Source organism: Quercus robur, chromosome 12 (assembly GCF_932294415.1).
Source record: "Quercus robur chromosome 12, dhQueRobu3.1, whole genome shotgun sequence".
NCBI lineage: Eukaryota > Viridiplantae > Streptophyta > Magnoliopsida > Fagales > Fagaceae > Quercus > Quercus robur.
The window spans coordinates 22,053,051-22,074,238 of NC_065545.1; the positions used below are offsets into that span (position 1 = coordinate 22,053,051).

General features: G+C 35.4%; 1 protein-coding gene across 3 annotated transcripts; it reads left to right on the forward strand.

Moving 5' to 3' along the window:
- The first annotated feature begins 2,169 nt into the window (after window positions 1-2,169).
- Window positions 2,170-20,901, forward strand: LOC126708635 (serine/threonine-protein kinase Nek2). Of its 3 annotated transcripts, XM_050408463.1 has the most exons (16): window positions 2,171-2,394; window positions 4,469-4,786; window positions 7,132-7,272; window positions 7,357-7,423; window positions 7,842-7,907; window positions 8,052-8,098; window positions 8,214-8,259; window positions 8,727-8,807; window positions 8,900-8,942; window positions 9,068-9,117; window positions 9,206-9,287; window positions 9,368-9,417; window positions 18,329-18,402; window positions 18,687-18,738; window positions 19,330-19,794; window positions 19,997-20,901. In XM_050408463.1, exons 3-16 carry the CDS (start codon window positions 7,187-7,189, stop codon window positions 20,627-20,629), a joined length of 1,842 nt encoding a protein of 613 aa, XP_050264420.1. In that variant the 5' UTR covers window positions 2,171-2,394; window positions 4,469-4,786; window positions 7,132-7,186; the 3' UTR covers window positions 20,630-20,901. The 3 variants fall into 3 exon arrangements, with proteins under 3 accessions (XP_050264421.1, XP_050264420.1, XP_050264419.1); XM_050408462.1 differs by lacking the exon at window positions 4,469-4,786 and having other exon boundaries at window positions 2,173-2,394; XM_050408464.1 differs by lacking the exons at window positions 4,469-4,786; window positions 18,329-18,402; window positions 18,687-18,738 and having other exon boundaries at window positions 2,170-2,394.
- Window positions 20,902-21,188: the final 287 nt, after the last annotated feature.

Here is a 21,188-nt window from a genome sequence, read left to right on the forward strand (position 1 = left end):
TCACAAGAGATTTACACAAATTGCAATATGAGCAACCTCTAAAACGTGGCTAGGGTTTGCCTTATCTACCTAGGGAAAAAACATAAAACTCTAAACGTTGTAATGAACTAGGGCTAAGTTGGAATTCTGCAGAAAAACGCATTCTGCTCGATTTTCAATTGATCGAGCCTAAGCTTCGATCGATCGAACCAGGCCGAAATGCACTATCAATTCTGCATCAACTTGAATCCAACTTTACATAAAAGACACAACTTTGAGCAAGTCTAAACAAGACTAAACAACCTGTTTTGATCATGATTTGCCAACAATACACATTAAAGTTCTAAATACATTAGTTCTTAAGTCTTTAGAACCTAACAGTTCTTATATTAACTCAAGCTTATCTGAATACAATATGTTCTTCCTTTTCTCTTTCTTCTCAGATCACCTCCCTCCTTTTCATGGTGATCCCTTCCTTATATAGTCCTTCTACCCCTTCATCCTAGCCTTCCACCTGTTGATTTAGCAGAAAATCCTTTGGATGCTTGTCCCATCAGGACCTCCTCGAAACTTTGTTAGTAGCTGTGAGCTGAGTTGCCACTGTCCAGGTGTCATTTCTCCATAAATGCGGCCAGTTCATTAGGTATAATGCATTTAATGTGGTGGTGGCAGCCTTCTTCCTAGATATTTCATCTTTCATGATTGACTGAGTTTTTTTGCTACTTTCCCTGTAGCTCACCTGAGGTGGCCTAAGTCTTCGAAAATTAGAGCTGACCCATCATTCTTTTCCTTTGTCCTCGGCCCATTGACCTAGGCCCAACAATCCCATTAACCATCCTCGGGCATGGCCCATAGCCCAACACGCTTGCTCGAACTTCCTACCCCCACAATATAAATATATATTTAAATAAATATATATAATTATATGAATATATATATATATATATCAGATCCGAGAAGACAAGGGAAGAGGAGGTGTGGAAAATAGGAGTTTTCGATGGGTTTAAGGGTGGATTTGGCTAAATGGTTTGAGGGGATGTGGATCGGGTATTGTAGAGGGTGGGTTTGAGAGTAAAGCTTCGCAGGCTACGATAGAGCCACAAATCAGAGATGTTGGAGGAGGGTAGGGCTTCGCCGGCGTGAGGGAGAGTTATGGCTTTATGGATCGGGTACATGCAGAGCTCGAGGTGAGGTTGACCGAGACAGAGAAGAAAAGTGAGAAAACTCACTAGCGTGGAGGGGAAAATGGCGGCGCTGCTCGTTAGAGTGTGGGGTGGAGCTCAGACTGGTGTCGACGAACAACTGAAGCTCTCTCTCTCTCTCTCTCTCTCTCTCTCTCTCTCTCTCTCTCTCTCTCTCTCTCTCTCTCTCTCTCTCTCTCATTGGTGCGTGGGGTGGAGCTTGGACTGGCGGTGGCTTCACGTGAGGAGGGAGGGATGAGTTGAAGTGAGCTTTGAGTGGATAGTTAAATGGAGTATTCAGACCGTGTGAGAGGAAAGTGTGAGGAGTGAGGAAATATGGAAATGAATTAAAGGTAAAATAAGGGTTGAAATGATTTTACTGGTTGTGTAGCCAATTTTACAGTCAAATTGAATTCTATTTTTATTTTGACTTTATTTTCAAGTTGTGCCAAACACAGACCCGGGTGTAAATTGTTTTCGGATTTTAGTTTACTACTGAAACAAACGCAACCTGAAATTCATATTTTAAATGTGGACATTTATTTTCACCTTTTAAATGGTATTTGTAAATTAAGTTTAAGAAAATATTTTCTCTTAAAATAATAATATGCAAATATGTCTGCCACGTCACACATGTATATATAGATTGTGATTAAAACTTTTTTTTCCCCTTAATAAAAAATGGAAAATTTTTTTCCTCATAATAAAAAATGGAAAACAGAAGAAAGTCTTTAATTAAAAAGACAAAAAAAAAAAAAAAAAAAAAATCTTAACATGGAGGATGGAATCATGGAACACAAAGGTATCCTGTAATGTAGTACTACATACAGTTATACAGAATCGGGACCTGTTTGTTTTCCTTCACCCGTGCACTCCCTCCACTTTCCTGTCGCTTTCCGGAATCTCAAAAACACCAAAATCAAACAAAATCTTAAATGCTCTGACCCCACACTCTCTCTCTCTTCACATTTTTTGAATTGAATTCACAAATAACACAGTAGTAGCAGTATCACTTTTGCTTACTTTCCAATTCTTTTGCCGCTCTCATCTCTCTAGCAAATAAAATAAGAAAAAAACAAGAAGTAGGTAAGAGACCATTTTTTTTAGTTCCTGTTGTTTTTTTCTTTCAAATAGCTCTGCAAATTCAAATGCTTTAAACTGGAGCTCCTTCCCATTTTCTCTCAAACCCAACAACTGGGTCATCTTTATCACCGCAATTATCTTCAACTTTCAGGTACTTCCATTTTTTTTCTTTAACATTTTGCCACTTCCTATAACATTTGTTTATTTTTCATTATACCCAGAAAATTTCTTGTTATAGTCTCAGCTTCTCCTATGTGGGTTTTCTCACTTTCTTGTCTTTTATCTTATGGTTTTACCTTTCTCAGCTATAAAATATTGTTACTGTTTCTGGGTTCTACTGCTTTCAGTTTCTTCACTAATTTCTGCTTCAAAAAGTGAATGCTTTCTTTCAGTTTTCTTGATGAGTGTTAAATCTTTCATCTTTGAGATTTTCCTTGACAAATTTCTTGTATTTACTGGTGGGGGTCCTAACTGCTAAGATTTATGCATTACATGTAGTGGCTACTACATTAGTTGGAATCTACTTGAACTTGTTGGTGCTGCAGCAATTCATATTGGTAACTCGAAAATAATTTCTAGTTAGCTTTGTTTGAGATTTATTTATTTTGCTAAAACTGAAAACTTTTTGTTAAAAGAACTATAGATAAAGGTAAAAGTTAATTGAAATAATACCGTGAGAATAATGAATAATATCAAAAAGTGCAATGGAGTTCATAAATAGTTACAAAAATAAATTGAATAGTAAAATAAGCCGGCAATAAATAAGCTATCCAAAAGGACACTATGTTGTTTTTGTTTCAATTATTTTGTACATTTTGTTCAAATTTGATGGTGTTAGTGGAACTTTCATTAGCTTATTATGTTTAGATTGGAATTGTATGGGCATTGGAAGTGTAAATGGAGGCACATACACCATTGTCAACTATTTTGAATAAAAATGTGGCCTTTTGCTTTAGGTTCAAATAAATGTCATTTTCTTAATAAAAATAAGTCCTTTTCTTACTTTAAGTGTTTTCAAAGAAAACTGACTTTACTGCTTTAATAGATCCAATTAATTCATTTTAAACTTTTCAGTAATGTCAATATAATTGTTAGATTTCCATTAATTGTCAAAGAATTATCATTCTATTCATATATAGTTTTGTTAAGATTTAATATGAAGTAGGTCCTACGCACTCTTCATTAGCCACGGTGTGATAATGCTTGGCTTACTATAAGGAGTTTCTTCTGTATGGATATAGTTCTTGTCTATTTAAGAGGAGTTGTGATGTTTATAGTTCTGGAATTTGGACAGCGTGATGCACTTGAATTTTACCATCATTTCTTATCATAAAGATGTAACTCTTTATGCCTTTCCTTTCTTATGGTCCATATATGCCTTTGGAATTCAAGAATTTATTTGTCTGAGTTTTACACCTAATAACCAAGTGTTTCTCTTGCTATGCATACACCCAATAAAGATTGGTAATTCCCTCAGATATATGTAAACGCTACAGAGAGTAATGCAAATGGTCTTTGGACCAAATGGCTTCTCCTCCTCCCATGGAACAAGGGATGGAGGGTGAGGATAAAGTTTCATTTCAATCTCGGTATTTGAGTTTTGTTTGCTTGTGGAAAAATTAGTGGGTTTAAGTTAAGCAATTATTGCTTATTAACAAAAGAGGTTAATGGGTTGGTGGAAATAGGAAAAAATGAATCCCATGGAAGTCCATGGCACACATATTTTATGAAGAACTTGAAAATATACTAGGATTATGATAATTTTGTCCTTTCACAACAGTTGTAGTTCAATGGCATCCATCATAGTCTGGTGTGGATACAAGGTACAAGCCCCCAATTATATGCATGTATGGGAGGAAGAGCAAAAAGAAGACAGCCCAACCTGTGGCCTTATAGATGGAACTTATTAGTTATTGGGCTTGAGATTAAGCAAGCCCGAGCATTTAATAATTAGGGTTTTTTTTATGCATTTTATTGTTAGCTATTTAAGAATTTTTCTAATTATTGTAAGACAGCTTTTGAGAATTATTAAAAACGTGTGTTTCTTTTACGTTAGTGCTGACTCCAATTTTGCTTGGTGTTGACTCCAAGCAACCCTTAGGTGCTGACTCCTAGGGTTTATCCTTTGTTCTATTGTTGTTTAATTGCTCCATTGAAATAGTGTGTTTGTCTTGCGTCAGTTTTGGTATCAGAGCAAACATTGATCTTTTGAACCATCACCGCAGGAAAGAACCAGAATATATCACCCAAAAAAAAAAAAATTCATTGCCGTGGTTCTCATCCCATCAAACCACAATATCCACACAAAAGCCAACCACCATAAAAGAAACCAGATTCAGAAAACCCATAACCCACTCCACTAGAACAGTACCGCAAGAATTCGTTAATACTGATCTCACCCCATCGTTCCAAAGCTGTTGCCCACAGCCATCACAAGCTGCCAGAAGGGCTAGCCGCCACAACCACAACACCATCGGAAGCCTCAGCCTCGCATGCCGCTAGTTCTACTGCAACGCCAAACCTGCATCTATCCAATATCAAAGGTAATGCCTAACCCGGTCCTTTTCTTTTTAACTCAAGTACCCTTTAGTCTTTGAAAACCCTCATCCGACCCATTTGTTAGTCAAGTTCCCCCTCTTGTTTTTGACCCACCCAATTAGGAAGCCTTTTGGATTTTAATATTCCCTGACCCAGTCCAGTTAAATCTCACAAACCAACCCAAGTCAGATTTTACCCCAAGCCTTTAAGTGAGTGCTCACCCACTATACCCAAAAATAAAAAAATAAAAAAAATAAAATAAAAAAGAAAGAAAGAAAAAAGAGCACGAAATCCAAACCTGTTAACAAGCCCAATCCCAGCCACTATTTGGGAGAACAATCTTAGAAGCCCATTCCAACAATTTTTCCAAAGAAAATCATAGCAACTATTTGTTGAAGCACTATTTTAGAGAATCATGGTAATATTTGAAGCACTTTTTTTTTATGGTTGTAAAACTAATCCACGAGATTTTGTCAACTGGATGAATGGGATGGAGCAATTCTTTGAGCAAGCAAATTTTGCAGATAACAAAAAGGTTAGGTATGTGAAGTTGAAGTTAAGTGGTGGAGCACAAATGTTTTGGAAGAATCTTGAATATTTTTGCTATCTAAATTATGAACCTGCCATTAATGTGTGGGAAGATATGAAAAAAAGTTTTGTGATGAGTATTTGTCACCATACTTTCGAGCTAAGTATCTATCACAATCTCAGTGTGGTACTTTTCAAGTTAAAGCACATAGGATGAATTCTCATCCCATTTCATGTCCTCAACGCACTTTTGAACAATCTATCAAAGAATTATCTACCAAGGAATTAAAGGAATTATCTGTAAAGCTCATGAAAGATGTTCAAGACAGGATTGCTTAGATGAAGCAAAAGAAGATTCAAACCGATTCAATAGGGAAACCAAGAATATTTGATCACAATGAACTTATTGCTGCCTCAATAGAAGACAACATTGATGATGATATCTTGGTCGTGGAGAATCTTCCAACAACACCAAATCCTAATGTTGACATAGACGTACATGCCCCGACAAGTGTTGCTTTAACATGCATGCAAGGAAATGAATCTATTGAATAGCAGCAAGGTGAAGAGATGGTGTCTAAAGAGAGTTTTATGTTAGAGGGTGCACATGATGTGATATTGGAAGCTAATGAATTTGCTTTTGATCAGCCTTCCATGGTGCATGAAGACAAACAGTTTGCTAAAGTGGAGAAAGTGGATAACATAGTGCTTCCAATGGTTCAAGATAAGATTATGTTGATTCTACACATTGATTTTGTTATTCCAGAAGAGTTTAACATGGTGGAATTCAACGGTTTTTTTTTTTTTTTTTTTTTTTTTTTTTTTTTTTTTTTCCCTAGGGTGATTCCAGGCTTGAAGCAAGTGTTACTTGTCAGTATCCTAATCCTTCAATGCTTTAGAACTCGAGGTCGAGTTTTCTCCAACCAGAGGCGAATAATGCGGGAGACGCAAGAAGATTATTATTTAGTATTATTTATGTTTGCAAGTTAATTGTATTTTTATGTTTTAGGTCTTATTAGTTTATTGGGCTATTAGTATTTTAATTTAGAAGTAAGATTATTTTTGTAATAAGGTAATTAGGGTTTCCTAATCAATTAGAACTAGGGTTTAGCAATTTTTTATAAGTAACCTATTGTACTCTTTGAGGAGATAGTTGATATTTTGATGAATGAAAAAATGGTCGTTTGGTCTTTCTTTGGTCTAATACTGACTTCAGGTCTACCCTACGTGCTGACTCCTAGTGATTTCCCCACTTGGTGCTGACTCCTAGGCCATATCCATTTATTTTATTGTTGTTTTCAGTTTTGTTCTGGTTGTCCTGCATCACAGTCTGGCATGGAGAAGTCTGTAAGAGTAGCCTATGTTCTGAAGACCAAAACTCCACACAATTGTTTTGTATACCCATAGTCATACTTAAATTGATGGGAAACTAGGTGAAGTTTAGACCTGCTAGTTAAACCCCTGGGACATCAACTGTATAGTTATGCCGTGGTCTTCAAATCATGGGCCTTTAGGGGTCTGTTACATCCTCATGTATATGCCTTCTTGTGGCATGTGGTAATGTCACGTGACATGTAATGTACAGTCTTAAGCAGGTTGGTAAGTGGTCTGGGGTTCAGGTGATACTTTTTGTAAATTTACTGTACTCTCGGCTTGGTTTTATTTGTATTTCTATAGTAGATATGTGTTTAGCTAGCAAACATAATGTTAATTTTTTTTTAATCTATCATTGGAGAATGTAGCCATTATCTCACTATTCCTTCTTGTTATAATGTCTGTGTATGATCCTTCATATTTATATGTTTCTATGAATACTTGCTAGGACCGAAAGCACATTAAGACGGAGACCCCAAGTGGGGAGAGTGGGAACACGTATAATGGAGCAATATGAAATTCTAGAGCAGATTGGGAAAGGTTCTTTTGGTTCTGCTCTTCTTGTGAGGCATAGACAAGAAAAAAAGAAGTGAGGACACTTACTGTTTATGTTTTAAAATTTGATTTGAGAGTTGAACTATGTTCAAGGTGAAAATGTTTGTTTTTAATTCAGGTATGTGTTGAAAAAGATCCGTCTTGCTCGCCAGACTGATAGGTCTCGCAGATCTGCGCACCAGGAGGTCAGTGTTTTCATTTTATTCTTCATTTTCTGAAAATGAAAACAGCTATTATCAAGGTCATTATCTCTTTCCATATAAGGTTTAATGGACTGACAGAATTTGTTTCTCTTAAGCTAGGAAATTTCTGAAAGGTGAAATTTAAGAGTCATTGTTCAATACTGAAAGATATTTTGTTGTCAATTGATTGTAAAACATAAATGGGAACCATCCATTAAGTCTTATTTGGTGCTTTTGGGCAAAATATTAAGTCTTATATTTGCTTGATGTTTGGATCCTGATATGGTTCTTCATAAGATATACTAACTACTAAAACACATAATGTTCCCTAATGGTTGGTATTTAAAAGAATGATGACTTTATTGTACCTCTATCTATGATTTTAGCTTGTAATATGCTTTCTTCTTTCTTAATTCTTCAGATGGAGCTTATTTCTAAAGTACGGAATCCATTTATTGTAGAGTACAAAGATTCCTGGGTGGAAAGGGTTAGCATCAATTTGTGCTTTAATTGTTTTACGTCTAATGAAGCCTTGTAAATTTTTTATTATGACCCCCCAAGCATTTTAAAGAACATATGTCCTCATTTATTACCAGTTCTACAATTGACATTTTTGTCTTTTCACTTCCAGGGTTGCTTTGTATGCATTGTCATAGGATATTGTGAAGGAGGAGACATGTAAGTTATAATTCTTGCTCAATTAGTTATTTGATATAATGTCACGCTACCTGCTTGGACAGGATTTGTTATTGGCATTTTTCTGACCTTTGCATAATTGCCATATGTTATACAGGGCAGAGGCTATCAAAAGGGCCAATGGTGTTCATTTTCCTGAAGAGGTTGTCACTATTGCTGCCGAGCTTCTACTTTCTCTTTTTTATTTATTTATTATATATATATATATATATATTTATATATGTTTGATAGTAGACCTAGTACAAATGTGTAGAGCTTGGGCAAAAGATGCCAGAACGAAATGCATCAAGGCGTTTGTATTATAGGCATAATTGATTACCAGGCTCATAACTGTATTGAGCTTTAAATGAAGGTTGATACATGACTTGAGTCTAGTTTTTTTATTATTTTTGAAATATGATTGACCAGCCAATGAGCTCTAGCTCAAATGGCGCTTTCTCTTCCTTTGATAATGAGATGGAGGGTAAGGTTGTGAGTTTAAGACCCACGGGGTGTGTAAGTTACAAATAAAAAGAAAAGAAAAAACAAGAAAGGTCTTTCTATGTTAGAAACTTGGGTGAATACTGTGGTACTCTATTATGTTTCATTCTTGAAATTTTGGTAAGTGCAGAAACTTTGCAAGTGGCTTGTTCAACTCCTCATGGCACTTGATTACTTGCATGCTAACCATATTCTTCACCGTGATGTCAAGGTTAGTGGCAAACTGACTGAGAAAATCTAGCTAGATTTTATATGTGAAAGCCAAAAGCTGATTTGCACTGATGGTGTTCCAAATTGCTTCAGTGCTCAAATATATTTCTAACAAAAGATCAAGACATACGTCTAGGTAAGTTGTTGATCCCTTTATTGTTGAACTTTGTAAATTTGTTTTTGTATCTGTTCAAATATGCCCTGTTTTATAGCTCTATGTTTTAATTAGTGTTACCAATTTAAAATACATATTGGTCACAGGTGATTTTGGCCTTGCTAAGATGTTAACTTCTGACGATCTTGCTTCCTCGGTAAGTCATTATCATTGAAGATATAGATACATCTTTTTTCCACCCTCTGCTTTGTATAGTTACCGTGAATTTTCTTCTCCATATGCAGGTTGTGGGAACCCCAAGCTACATGTGCCCTGAGCTTCTTGCTGATATACCATATGGTTCCAAATCAGACATATGGTCTTTAGGTGAATTAAATTTTAATCATTGTTGAACTTTAGCTGGAATTTTCTTTTCATGTGCATATATAATATGATGCATATTCCAGGATGCTGTATATATGAAATGACCGCTCACAGGCCTCCATTTAAAGCTTATGTAAGTTTCTGACTTGCAGTTACTTAAAGTATGGATTATTGTTATATTATCTCTTTTCCATACATAGTGACATTTTTAAGTAACAAGACATTTAATGTAATGATCAACCCGCCCCCTCCTTTTTTAGTTTTTCCTCAAATTAAGTCGGCTTCAGGAACCCTTTGACGATGACAGTAAATCAAGTTGTCTCTTTTCCATACATAGTGACATTGTCAAGTAACAAGGCATTTAATGTAACGATCACTTTGAACAACCCCCCCCCAACTTTTCCCCCCTCAAATTAAGTAGGCTTCAGGAGCTCTTTGATAATGATAGTAAATCAAGTTTTGGACCATATGGGACCTTATATAAGAGTTCGTTATGATTTGATTTGTGATAATTCTGTTTGGAAAGCATTGATTTTGAGCTTTGAGCAATTACTCATAATGCTGCAAAGTTGTTCACACCCATCGTTAGGAAAATTAGCTAGGAAACAGAAAGGAAAAACTGGTGGGAGAGTGGGGGATTGAAGAATAAAGAAGAAAGAAAGGAACCGTGTAAAACAGTGAGGTTGGCATGCCTTTCTGATTGTGTTGCAATGTAATTGACAATTTGATTTATTACTTAATTAGTAATGAATAATTTTAGTTTTGCATTGTAATTGAAGAAATGCCTACCTTAAAATGTGTCCTTTATGAAAATAAAATTGGGTGTAACGCAAACCAAAACGAAACTGAAATAACAATAAAATAAAGGGATATGACCTAGGAGTCAACACTTGGGCTTGGCTTGGAGTCAGCACCAAGCGGAAAAACCACTAAGAGTTAGCACCTAGGGTAGACCTGAAATCAGCATCAGGCCAAAAGAGACCAAACAAACATTTTTTCATTCATCAAAATATCAACTATCTCTTCGAGAAGTACAATAGGTTGCTTATAAAGGATTGTTAAACCCTATTTCTAATTGGGTAGAAAACCCTAATTGCCTTATTACAAAAATAACCTTACTTCCAAATTAAAATACTAATAACCTAATAAACTAATTGGACCTAAAACATAAAAATACAATTGACTTGCAAACATAAATTATACTAAATAATAATTTTCTTACATCTCCCGCATCATTCTCTTCTAGTTGGGGAAAACTCCACCTCGAGTTCTAAAGCATTGAAGAATTAGGATGTTGACAAGTAACACTTGTTTCAAGTCTGGAATCACCTTAGGGAGCACAGAGAAGAAAAACCTTGAATTCCACCATGTCAAACTCTTCTGGAATAACAAAATCAATGTGTGGAATCAACACAATCTTATCTTGAACCATTGGAAGCACTATGTTATTCATTTTCTCCACTTTAGCAAACTTTTAGTCTTCATGCACCATGGAAGGCTGATCAAAAGTAGATTCATTAGCTTCCAATATCACATCATGTGTACCCTCTAACATAATACTCTCTTTAAAAACCATCTCTTCACCTTGCTGCTCTTCAATAGATTCGTTTCCTTGCACGCATGTTAAAGCAACACTTGTTGAGGCATGTATGTGTCTTTGTCAACATTAGGCTTTGGTGTTACTTGAGGTTTCTCCACTACCAACATATCATCATCAATGTTGTCTTCTATGGGGGCAGCAATAATTTCATTGTGATCAATTATCTTTAGTTTCCCAATTGAATTAGTTTGAGTCTTCATTTGATTCATTTGAGCAATCATGTCTTGAACACATTTCATGAGCTTTTTAGATAATTTCTTTAATTCCTTGGTAAATTGTTCAAAACTGAGGACATGAAATGGGATGATGATTCATCCTATTTGTTTCAACTTGAAAAGTACCACAGTGAGATTGGAGTAGATACTTAGCTCGAAAGTATGGTGACAAATACTCGTCACAAAGCTTTTCTTTCATATCTTCCCACACACTAATGGCAGATTCATACTTTATATGGCGGAAATATTCAAAATCTTCCCAAAATAGTTGTGCTCCACCTCTTAACTTCAACTTTACATACCTAACCTTTATGTTATTCGCAAAATTTTCTTGCTCAAAGAATTGCTCCATCTCGTTCATCTAGTTGACAAAATCCCTTGGATTATTTTTATAACTATCAAAATAAGGTGTTTTTGATATTACCATGATTCTCTAAAATAGTGCTTCAACAAATAGTTGGAAGTTGGAACAAGAACCAGGGTTGCTGTGATGTTCTCTGGACAAATCGTTGGAATAGGCTTCTAAGACTATTCTCTCAAATAGTTGTTGGGACTAGGTTGGTTGACAAGTTTGGATTTTGTGGGCTGGGTCTTGTATTTTTTTTTAAAGAAAACTAGTGTTGTAAAGTGCGGGCTTTGGGCTTGTTAACAAATGGGTCGGGATAGGGTTTGTTTCTAAAATAGGTTGGTTAGAATATATATATTTGGCAAAAGAAAGTGGATAACACAAAAGGGATTGTACTGGGCTACCTTTGAGATTGGGTCAATGGGGTACTTGCAGTTGAGATTGGGTCAATGGGGTACTTGCAGTGGAACGGCAGTTAGCAAGTGAAGGTCATGGCGGCACAAGGCAGGGATGGAAGGTGCTCATGGTGGGTCGCTACAACTGGGGCTTGCGAGTGTGTATAGTGGTAGTTATGGTGGCAAGCAAGCATCGATGGAGGTGGATCGCCGTTGCGAGGGAGGGCAAAAATTGATGATTTGGGTCGGCGGCAACATGACTTCTTCTCTGTCTTCGTGGTTGCGAAGGGTTGGTGATTTGAGTGTGGCAGTGGGGTTGGGGTCTTGGAGTGGCTGGGTTGTTTATGTTAATGGTGGTGATATGGCTTGAGGAAGGAGAGATTGGTGATTCACGGTGGGTCTGGGAATTGTTAGGGATATTACACAAAGTAATAATGAAAGAACAATATTATCACAAAAGATAAATAAAAAATAGATAACTTGGAGGCACAATATCGTTTTCCTTAGATAATATTTGCCCCCACATTATTGTTGCTAAAGGGTTATCGCAAATTTGTCTCCAGTATACAACTAAGATGTTGGATTCTACAGATAGCAATTTTAGGGAATTATCATAGGATTTTTTGTGTTTCTCTCTAACTATTTATACCCATAGGGTTATTTTCATAAAAAAGCATGTATGGAGAGTCAAAATATTTCATAAAACCGTTCATAAAACTTGATACATTTTCAAACATTCAGAATAGTCACCAGAAAATTCTACAGAAAATCCTGTCTTACAACTTTTCGATAGGTTGAAAGTTCCTTTCAATCGATCGAGTGCTCTTTCGATCGATCGAATAGGAATCGAATGCGATTGATTCATCCAGAGGCTCCAAGATTATATTCTTATCATTTCGATCGATCGAACCAAAGTTTTGACCAATAAAAAATGCTGAATTTCGAATTTTCACTTAGAAAATTTCAGAACTTGAATTTTTACTTTATGAAACAACATTCTCCAAACTCAAACATCATTATTAAAACTTATTCATGTATATACCTATATATACAACAATCCCCCACTAGGTTGTAATAAATTAATAATGTATGTTTTACTTAATTGATATTCTATTGTGCATGATGGAAGGTGTCTTTCAAATTAAATCTCGCCTTTGTGTAATTGCTCAAGAAATCAACAAAATTAATGGTGGTTTGGTGCTTAAACCAAAACTCTTATGTGTTAAAATCAAAAACAACATACACATGCGAATAATCCACAACACATTTAGAAATCCACTGTTGTTAGCACTATTATGGTCTTGTGCTATTTCTGGTTTAGTAAACATTTACAAGAGAAAACCTTTTACTCTTGCTAGAAGCGGCACCACTTCTATGTTCACAAAGGTGAAGTTCTTTCTTATGTTCCTATTACATAGACATTTGTACTTTATGAACTTCATTAAAAGTGTTAAAACTCATCTTCAATTACATTGTAACAGTCTGCACTAATCCATCCTGAATGAAGCACAAAATTAGTGCTCTTACTAACCACATATCAATAGCTTGTTGTTAGTCTTTAAACCTCTTTAAATTAAGTCAATTCGAGGTTGGGTTCCCATTATTGGTGATTCTCTTAATAGAATGGTTTTAGTCTCATTCCAATTGATGTTACTCCAACCATATCTCGCGACATTGCTTTGGTAAAAGGGTCTGTCAAATTATTATTTGACCTTACATAGACAATTGAAATGGTACCAGTTTCAATTAATTGTCTTATGTAATCATGTCTTAAACCTATATGTCTAAACTTACCATTATACATTTTACTGTATGTTCTGCCCAAAGTGGCTTCACTATCGCAATACACCGAAATGGCTGTTATTGGTTGTGGCCACAACTCAATGTCTAACAACATATTTCTTAGCCATTTTGTTTCCTTGCCCGCTGCTACCAAAACTATAAATTATAATTCCATGGTGGAGTGAGCAATACACGTTTGTTTCTTTGATGCTCAAGAGATGGCACCCCCATCAAGAGTGAATATCCAACCAAACATGAATTTGTTATCACTTACACTAGTAATCCAACTAGCATTCGAATAACCTTCCAACACAACTGGAAATTCGGAATAAAAGAGTCCCAAACTTATGGTTTTCTTTAAATAATCAAGAACTCTACCAATTGCTTTCCAGTGATCCACACTTGGATTACTTGTAAGTCTAGAAAGTTTGCCCATTGAAAATGATATGTCTGGTCTTGTATAATGCATAGCATACATTATGCTACCAATAGCACTAGCATACTTGAGCTGTGTTATTGCTCTTCCAATGTTTTCACCCAGTTTTATGCTCCGATTGAAAGGTGTATTTGCTTCCTTTATATTAAGATGTTCAAATCTTAGAAGCACTTCCTCAACATAATAAGATTGACACAGTGCAAAGCCCTGACTATGTCTTTTAATTTTGATTCCTAAAATAGTATCTACTTTATTTAAATCTTTCATTTGAAATATAGAAGAAAAGAAGAAAGATACTTTTTGGTTTCACGTACACCTTTCATATTTGTACCATATATGAGCATGTTATCGACATGAAGACATACAATGACTCTATATTTCTTTATGAATTTGGAATACATACATTTGTCAGAACTATTGTGCACAAAACCATTCAACAATATTGCTAAGTCAAACTTCTCATGTCATTGTTTTGGAGCTTGTTTCAAGACATACAAGGACTTTAATTTGCAAACTTTCTTTTCATTTCTAGGAAGTACAAAACTCTCAGGTTTCTCCATGTAAACTTCTTCATCAAGATCACTATTTAGGAAAGCTGTCTTTACATCTATTTGATATACAATTAATTTGTATATGGATGCAAGTGCTAACAACATACGAATAGACGTGATCTTAGCTACCGGTGCATAAGTATCAAAATAATCTATTCCTTCCCTTTGTTTAAAGTCTTTTGCCACCAATCTTGCTTTAAAGGTTTGAATTAATTTATTAGTATTATATTTTCTTCTAAATACCTATTTACAATCAATTGGTTTTGAATCAATAGGTAAATTCACTAGGACCCAATTATTATTGGATAATATTGAGTCCATCTCATCATTTACAGTTTTTTTCCAAAAGGCTGAATCTCTAGAAGTTATAGCTCTTTCGATTGTTTTAGGATCATCCTTCGTGTTAAGCACTGGATATTTTATTTAGGACAATTGAGCTTGATAAGAAATGAAATCCGGACCAAAGTTTTTTCTTTTCTTATTCTTTGACTCTTTCTTTGTTCACTTGGTGAACCACTTTCGATCTTTTTAGTACCTCCCAAAGTAGTATTAGGATTAGAGTTACCTTATTGTGTTTGAGTAGGTATCAAGGCATCCATGGAATCTTTACTGAATTTATCCTCAATAAATTTAACATCTCTTGATTCCACCATTGTATTAGAGCTTAAGTTGAATAATCTATATGCCTTTGAATTTTCAGCATTATCTACAAACATACTTTTCATAGTTCTTGGTCCTAATTTTGTTCTTTTTGGATCAACCACTCTATAAAAGGCTAAATATCCCCACACTTTGGTATAATCAAGGTTTGGTTTCCTTCCATTCCATAACTCATATGGAGATAGTTTAATATTCTTGGAAAGTATTCTATTGTGTACGATTTGAATAAAATTTGATATGCATGTTAAGAACATAAGGAACATGAAATTTAACAGTTAGATTTTCAAAATTTACACCCAAAAAAGAAATATATGAGAAGTTTGAAGAGTTTCTCTCCAAACTTCATCAATGAATGTAATGAAGTATCTCTTACCTTCTCTAGTTAATACATCATTCAATTCACATACATCAGAATGCACAAGTTCAAGCATAATAGAATTTCTATCGGACTTAGAAAAAGGTTTCTTTGTCATCTTTGCTTGAATACAAATTTCACATTTTTTTTCATCATTATGCTTATATGAAATCATATCATGTTTGACATAAATTTCAAATATTTGAAATTTAAATGTCCTAATCTAGCATGCCACAAATATGAATAATCAATTATATAAGAACAACTAGAAACTTGTTTATTAATAATACTTAATTTGTACATGCCATCAGTAGCATATCCCTTTCCTACAAATATCCCATTCTTGGACAGATTAACTTATTCGATTCAAGTACAGCTTTTACACCACTCTTACATAACAAATTGGTAGATACAAGATTCTTCTTGATATTGGGTACATGAAAAATATTGTTCAAGATCATCTTGCCGGAACTCATCTTCACTTCAACGGTGCCCTTTCCAAGAACCTTTGCTTTATTATGATTGCCCATTAGCACTTCTTGTTTTATGGAAGACTCATCATAAGTCTTGAATTGTTCTTTGTTATTGCACACTTGCACTGTTGCACCCAAATCGAACCATCAATCAAAAAGATTTGCAATCACAACCATATGAATTACAGTGATCATATCAATATGTATGCCACTCACTATAGCAACAATGTCCTCAATGACATTTGTTTCATTGGCATTGCTTTCTTCATCCTTCTTTTTGTTCTTTAAGAGTTTACATTCGCAAATGTAATGACCTTTCTTTCTACAATGGAAACAAGCCCGGTTCTTCTTATCCTTGTTGGGATTCTTGGAGTTGTTCTTCTTGAAACCACTCCCACTTTTGTTCACTTTCAAGTGTTTATTAGTCTTACTTGAACTCCCACTTTGAACATTGTTTACATTTACTTTAGAATAGGTGTTAGTCCCATCTCTAACCCAACTTTCCTCTTCAATTTGAAGATGTTGTCTGAATTGTTCTAAAGTGAGATCTTCCGACATATGCAGAAACTTCTTCTTAAAATTGTTCCAACTTGGTGGAAGTTTCGCAATGATTGCACCCATTTGAAATAATTCAGGAATATTGATTGACAAATCACGGAGTTTACTGTCCAAAATCTGTAACTCATGCACTTGATCCAAAACTGAGATATTATCAAGCATTTTATAATCAAAATACATTTGAATAATAAATTTATTCGTACCTACTTTCTCAGTTTTGTACTTTGCCTCCAAAGCATTCCAAATCTCCTTTAGTGACTTCATCGATGTGTAGAGATCATAGAGACGATCTGAAAGAGGATTGAGAATGTGCCATTTGCAAATCAGTTCATCTTCCTCCCGTTTCTTTCTTTGTGCCTTTATCTCATCAGTGTCTTCAACACTTGCAGTAGGAAAAGACATCAAATTTGGGTCCAAGACAGAGAAAAGTTTCAGTGCAATAAGTAGGAATTTCATCTTGTCTTTACATTGAGAGAAATTGGTTCCATCAAGGCGATCTAATTTCACCAACTCATGATTCAACATCTTCAATGTTGAAAAATCACTTGTTTCTTCCATTGTAGGAAATATTGTCTAAGATTGTTGGGGATATTACACAAAGTAATAATGGAAGAACAAGATTAACACAAAAGACAAATAGAAAATAGATAATTTGAAGGTACTATATTGTTTTCCTTAAACAATATTTGCCCCCACACTATTATTGCTTAAGGATTATTGCAAATTTGTCCCCAGGATACAATTAAGATGTTGGGTTCTACAGATAGCAATTATTGAGAATTACCACAGGATTTCTTGTGTTTCTCTCTAACTTACTATTTTGTGGTTCGTGACTGGGATGATACTTCAAATAGATTGGTGTTTACTCTGATACCAAAACTAACGCAGGACAATCAAAACAAAACTGAAGCAACAATAAAATAAAAGGATATGACCTAGGAGTCAGCACCTATGCCTGACTTGAAGTCAGCACCAAGCGGAGAAACCACTAAGAGTTAACACTTAGGGTAGACGTGGAGTCAGCACCAGACCAAACGACCATTTTTTCACTCATCAAAATATCAACTATCTATCTCCTCAAGGAGTACAAGAGGTTGCTAATGTAGGATTACTAAACCCTAGTTCTAATTGGTTAAGAAACCCAAATTGTTTTATTACAAAAAAAAACCTTGCTTCCAAAATTAAGAGCCCGTTTGGTAATGTTGTTTTAGCAACATTGTTTAAGTATTGTGGAAATACGTATGGGTGAAAAAGTGTTGCGGAAATACATGTTTTGTTGTTTAAACAACGAAAATTGTTGTTTAAACCACACAACCCACCCCCTAAAATACTAATAGCCTAATAAACTACTAGGACTTGAAACATAAAAATACAATTGACTTGCAAACATAAATAATACTAAATAATAATTTTCTTGGGTCTCCCGCGTCAGGGTGTTTACCAAGATTTCAAATTGTCAATAAGATACATCTCTTTGAGATCCTAATAAGGACTTTAAACCGTGGAAAGATAATTTTCTGTTAGATGTGATTAGAATCAACTGGAGTTGTTGTAGATTCTATTTTAGAGTATAATGAATGATTCCATTTCCCTGGCCATTTTTGTGTATAATTATAATGGTTTCTTGCCCTTACTATAACCATTATGTGTTTCTGTCTTCTTTTACCGGACAGGATATGCAAGCTCTGATTAACAAAATAAACAAATCTATTGTTTCCCCCCTTCCAGCCATGTATTCTGGTGGATTGTGAGTCCTCTTCCTCTCCATCTGCATTACAAGCTTAAGTTCTGAAAAAAAAAATCCATCTACATTGTTTTCTGTTATGTAATGTCTTGACATTTTCAATCTCATTAGAAAATAACGATGTTGTTGCACTCTTTTACTTTAAAAAAAATAAGTATACAATAAATATTTAGGTTTTATATAAACAGCTGTTTAAAAAAAAAATTATTTGCACTCTTTTCCATACACTAATGGGCCTTGATCACCTCTGTGGTTTCCCTGACCCATTTCTTGATTTCATTGGTCAGTCGAGGGCTCATCAAAAGCATGCTGCGGAAAAATCCAGAACTCAGACCAAGTGTATGCTCTATTTTTTCTTTCTTTTAAGACTTTTTTCATTTATCAACACATTCATGTAGATATGGAAACAAAGAGACAGTTCAAGAATCTCATTATTTGAAACAAGAGATACACCTGTAGTGTATTTTCTTTCATCTGATCAGGCATTTGGATTTCACATTGAAAGTAATAGATGGTCACGGAAGTAATATTGCACATGTCTCTGGACTGTCAATACAGTTGCCTGAGTCACTTCCATTTGATAAATTAATAATTAAACCTATGGGTATGATGCTTGGGATTGTGTTAAAACAAATGAGATCGGTAATATTATATAAATTCTGGTAATTACTGTAGGTATGGAAACATTCTGCAGTTCTATAAACAAAATTAACCCAAGTTTTAAGACACTGGTAAAAGTAGGGCTCAAATTTTAAGTTTCCCAAATTAAGACCCATTCCCAAGTCCATGTTATGTCACGTTGGGCTTGGGTTCTTTGTTGTCGTTTGACTGCCACAGCTTTTTGATTGAAAATATGTTTTATTCAAGTGTATATGCTCCAGCAATCTTTCTTCATACTTATTCACCAAAATATAATTTTGGTTTTGCCAGGCTGCAGAGTTGCTCACTCACCCACATCTTCAACCATACATCCTTAAAATTCATTTAAAACTGAATAGCCCTACACGGAATACATTCCCAGTTCAATGGTCTGATTCCAACTACATAAAGAGAACAAGATTTGTGGAGCCAGAAACAATTTCTATTCATTCTGTCCAAGAGAAGGGGAGGTCATTCAGCAATGACAGGACCTTGAATCCTAGTATATCTGGAACTGAACAAGACTCCCTATGTTCTTCTCAAAGAGCAGATGACTTTGCAGGCTTGAATCAAAAGTTCATAGAATTATCTGTTGGTTGTGGCCTGTACAAAGAATATGATATTGACGAGTCAATAACCACAAAGTTTTCTAGTGTTTCCCAAATCCCAAGATTGACACCGAGAACAGTTTTTGCTACACCAAGGAAACAGACACTGCCATCAAAGAAATCCCACATGGGTTCAAAACGTGACTCAGTAAGTATAGATGCATGAATATAGCTCTAGAATTCTTTCTTTTTCTTACTAGGGGTGGCTGATGGTTTCTTATTCAATGACTTCTAGTGCTTGATACAATTTCTTAAAATTTCCATCTTGAGAAAAATATTAAGTCTTGTACTCTTGTCTTTGTGTTATGTGTCAGTGGTTGATTATTTTAACCAAATGCTTATGTTTACAGCTTCCGATGTCACAAACTCCAGTGAGAAGATCTACTCATCCAACACGAAGAGCATCTCTTCCATTGCCAACAAGAGTTGTGGCTTCAGAAACTCCTTACAAAGCCAACGTTGGTTTCCTTCACAGCATGGACTCTCCAGATGTTTCTGTCAATGCCCCACGGATTGACAAGATGGCTGAATTCCCCTTAGCTTCTTCTGAAGACCCTCTCTTTCCAATCCGCCAAACTTCATCATCTGCACAGTACTCTTCTACCTCACCAGATAGTGCTAATCGTTCAATCACAAAGGACAAGTGCACTGTCCAAGTAGTGGAAAAAAACTTTGTCAAGCCTAGTTTCACTGATGCCAGCCATGGAGCTGCAAGGAATGGCAGTGAATGCTCTGAGCATAATCCACAAACTGGTGTTTCAAGTCGTTCTTCTTCTGAATCACAACAGCGCCGTTTTGACACCTCCTCGTTCCAGCAACGTGCTGAGGCATTGGAAGGGCTGCTTGAGTTCAGTGCACGACTCCTACAACAAGAAAGGTTTGAGGAGCTTGGCGTGCTGTTGAAGCCATTTGGGCCGGAGAAGGTTTCTCCAAGGGAAACTGCAATATGGTTGACTAAGAGCTTCAAGGAGACAGCAGCTTAACTGAAAATACTGTTGCCATGTGATTCTTGCAGATGTACGTTATTTCTATGTTTGACATTTGAAAATTGAAAAAGTATCTATAAGTCTTCATCTTGAAGGCAATATGTAAGTCTGCTGTGTTCTGTATGATTGCTTATTTGATGAAAGTACTGTAGAAAAGAAGGGAGAAAAGATTTTGTGTGCGCGCGAGGCCTGCCAAAATAAGCCGAAAGCTGGCTTTATTTGCGCTTTGCCAAATGCACACTGATAATGTGAATTGAGTTTTTTTCTTATTCCTCAAGAAAGGGACAATGTGATTGAGGATGGAGGCTTATTTGAAACCCATAATCAAGAATAAATTACTCAAAGATCATCCTTCCTATGTGATAGTTTGAGTGTCTCTCAACCTTGGCAATATCATTCTCAAGATCCATAGGCTTTGGCAAAATTCTACTGATTTCTTTATCAAAAAAAAAAAAAAAATCTTCTGATTTCATTTTTTAGAATAGTGCTTGGTTTCTGCTCTTTCAATCCAAGCTGGTTCTTGAGTCTAGGATTGTACCTAATTCGCCTTGTGTAA

What these genes read in the sequence shown, in the direction of transcription:
- LOC126708635 (XM_050408463.1), top strand. Translation starts at nt 7,187, where the DNA reads ATGGAGCAATATGAAATTCTAGAGCAGATTGGGAAAGGTTCTTTTGGT. An exon ending in CTGACGATCTTGCTTCCTCG is followed by an intron (nt 9,118 to 9,205) that starts GTAAGTCATTAT and finishes CTCCATATGCAG; the next exon opens with GTTGTGGGAACCCCAAGCTA. An exon ending in ATCCAGAACTCAGACCAAGT is followed by an intron (nt 18,739 to 19,329) that starts GTATGCTCTATT and finishes TGGTTTTGCCAG; the next exon opens with GCTGCAGAGTTGCTCACTCA.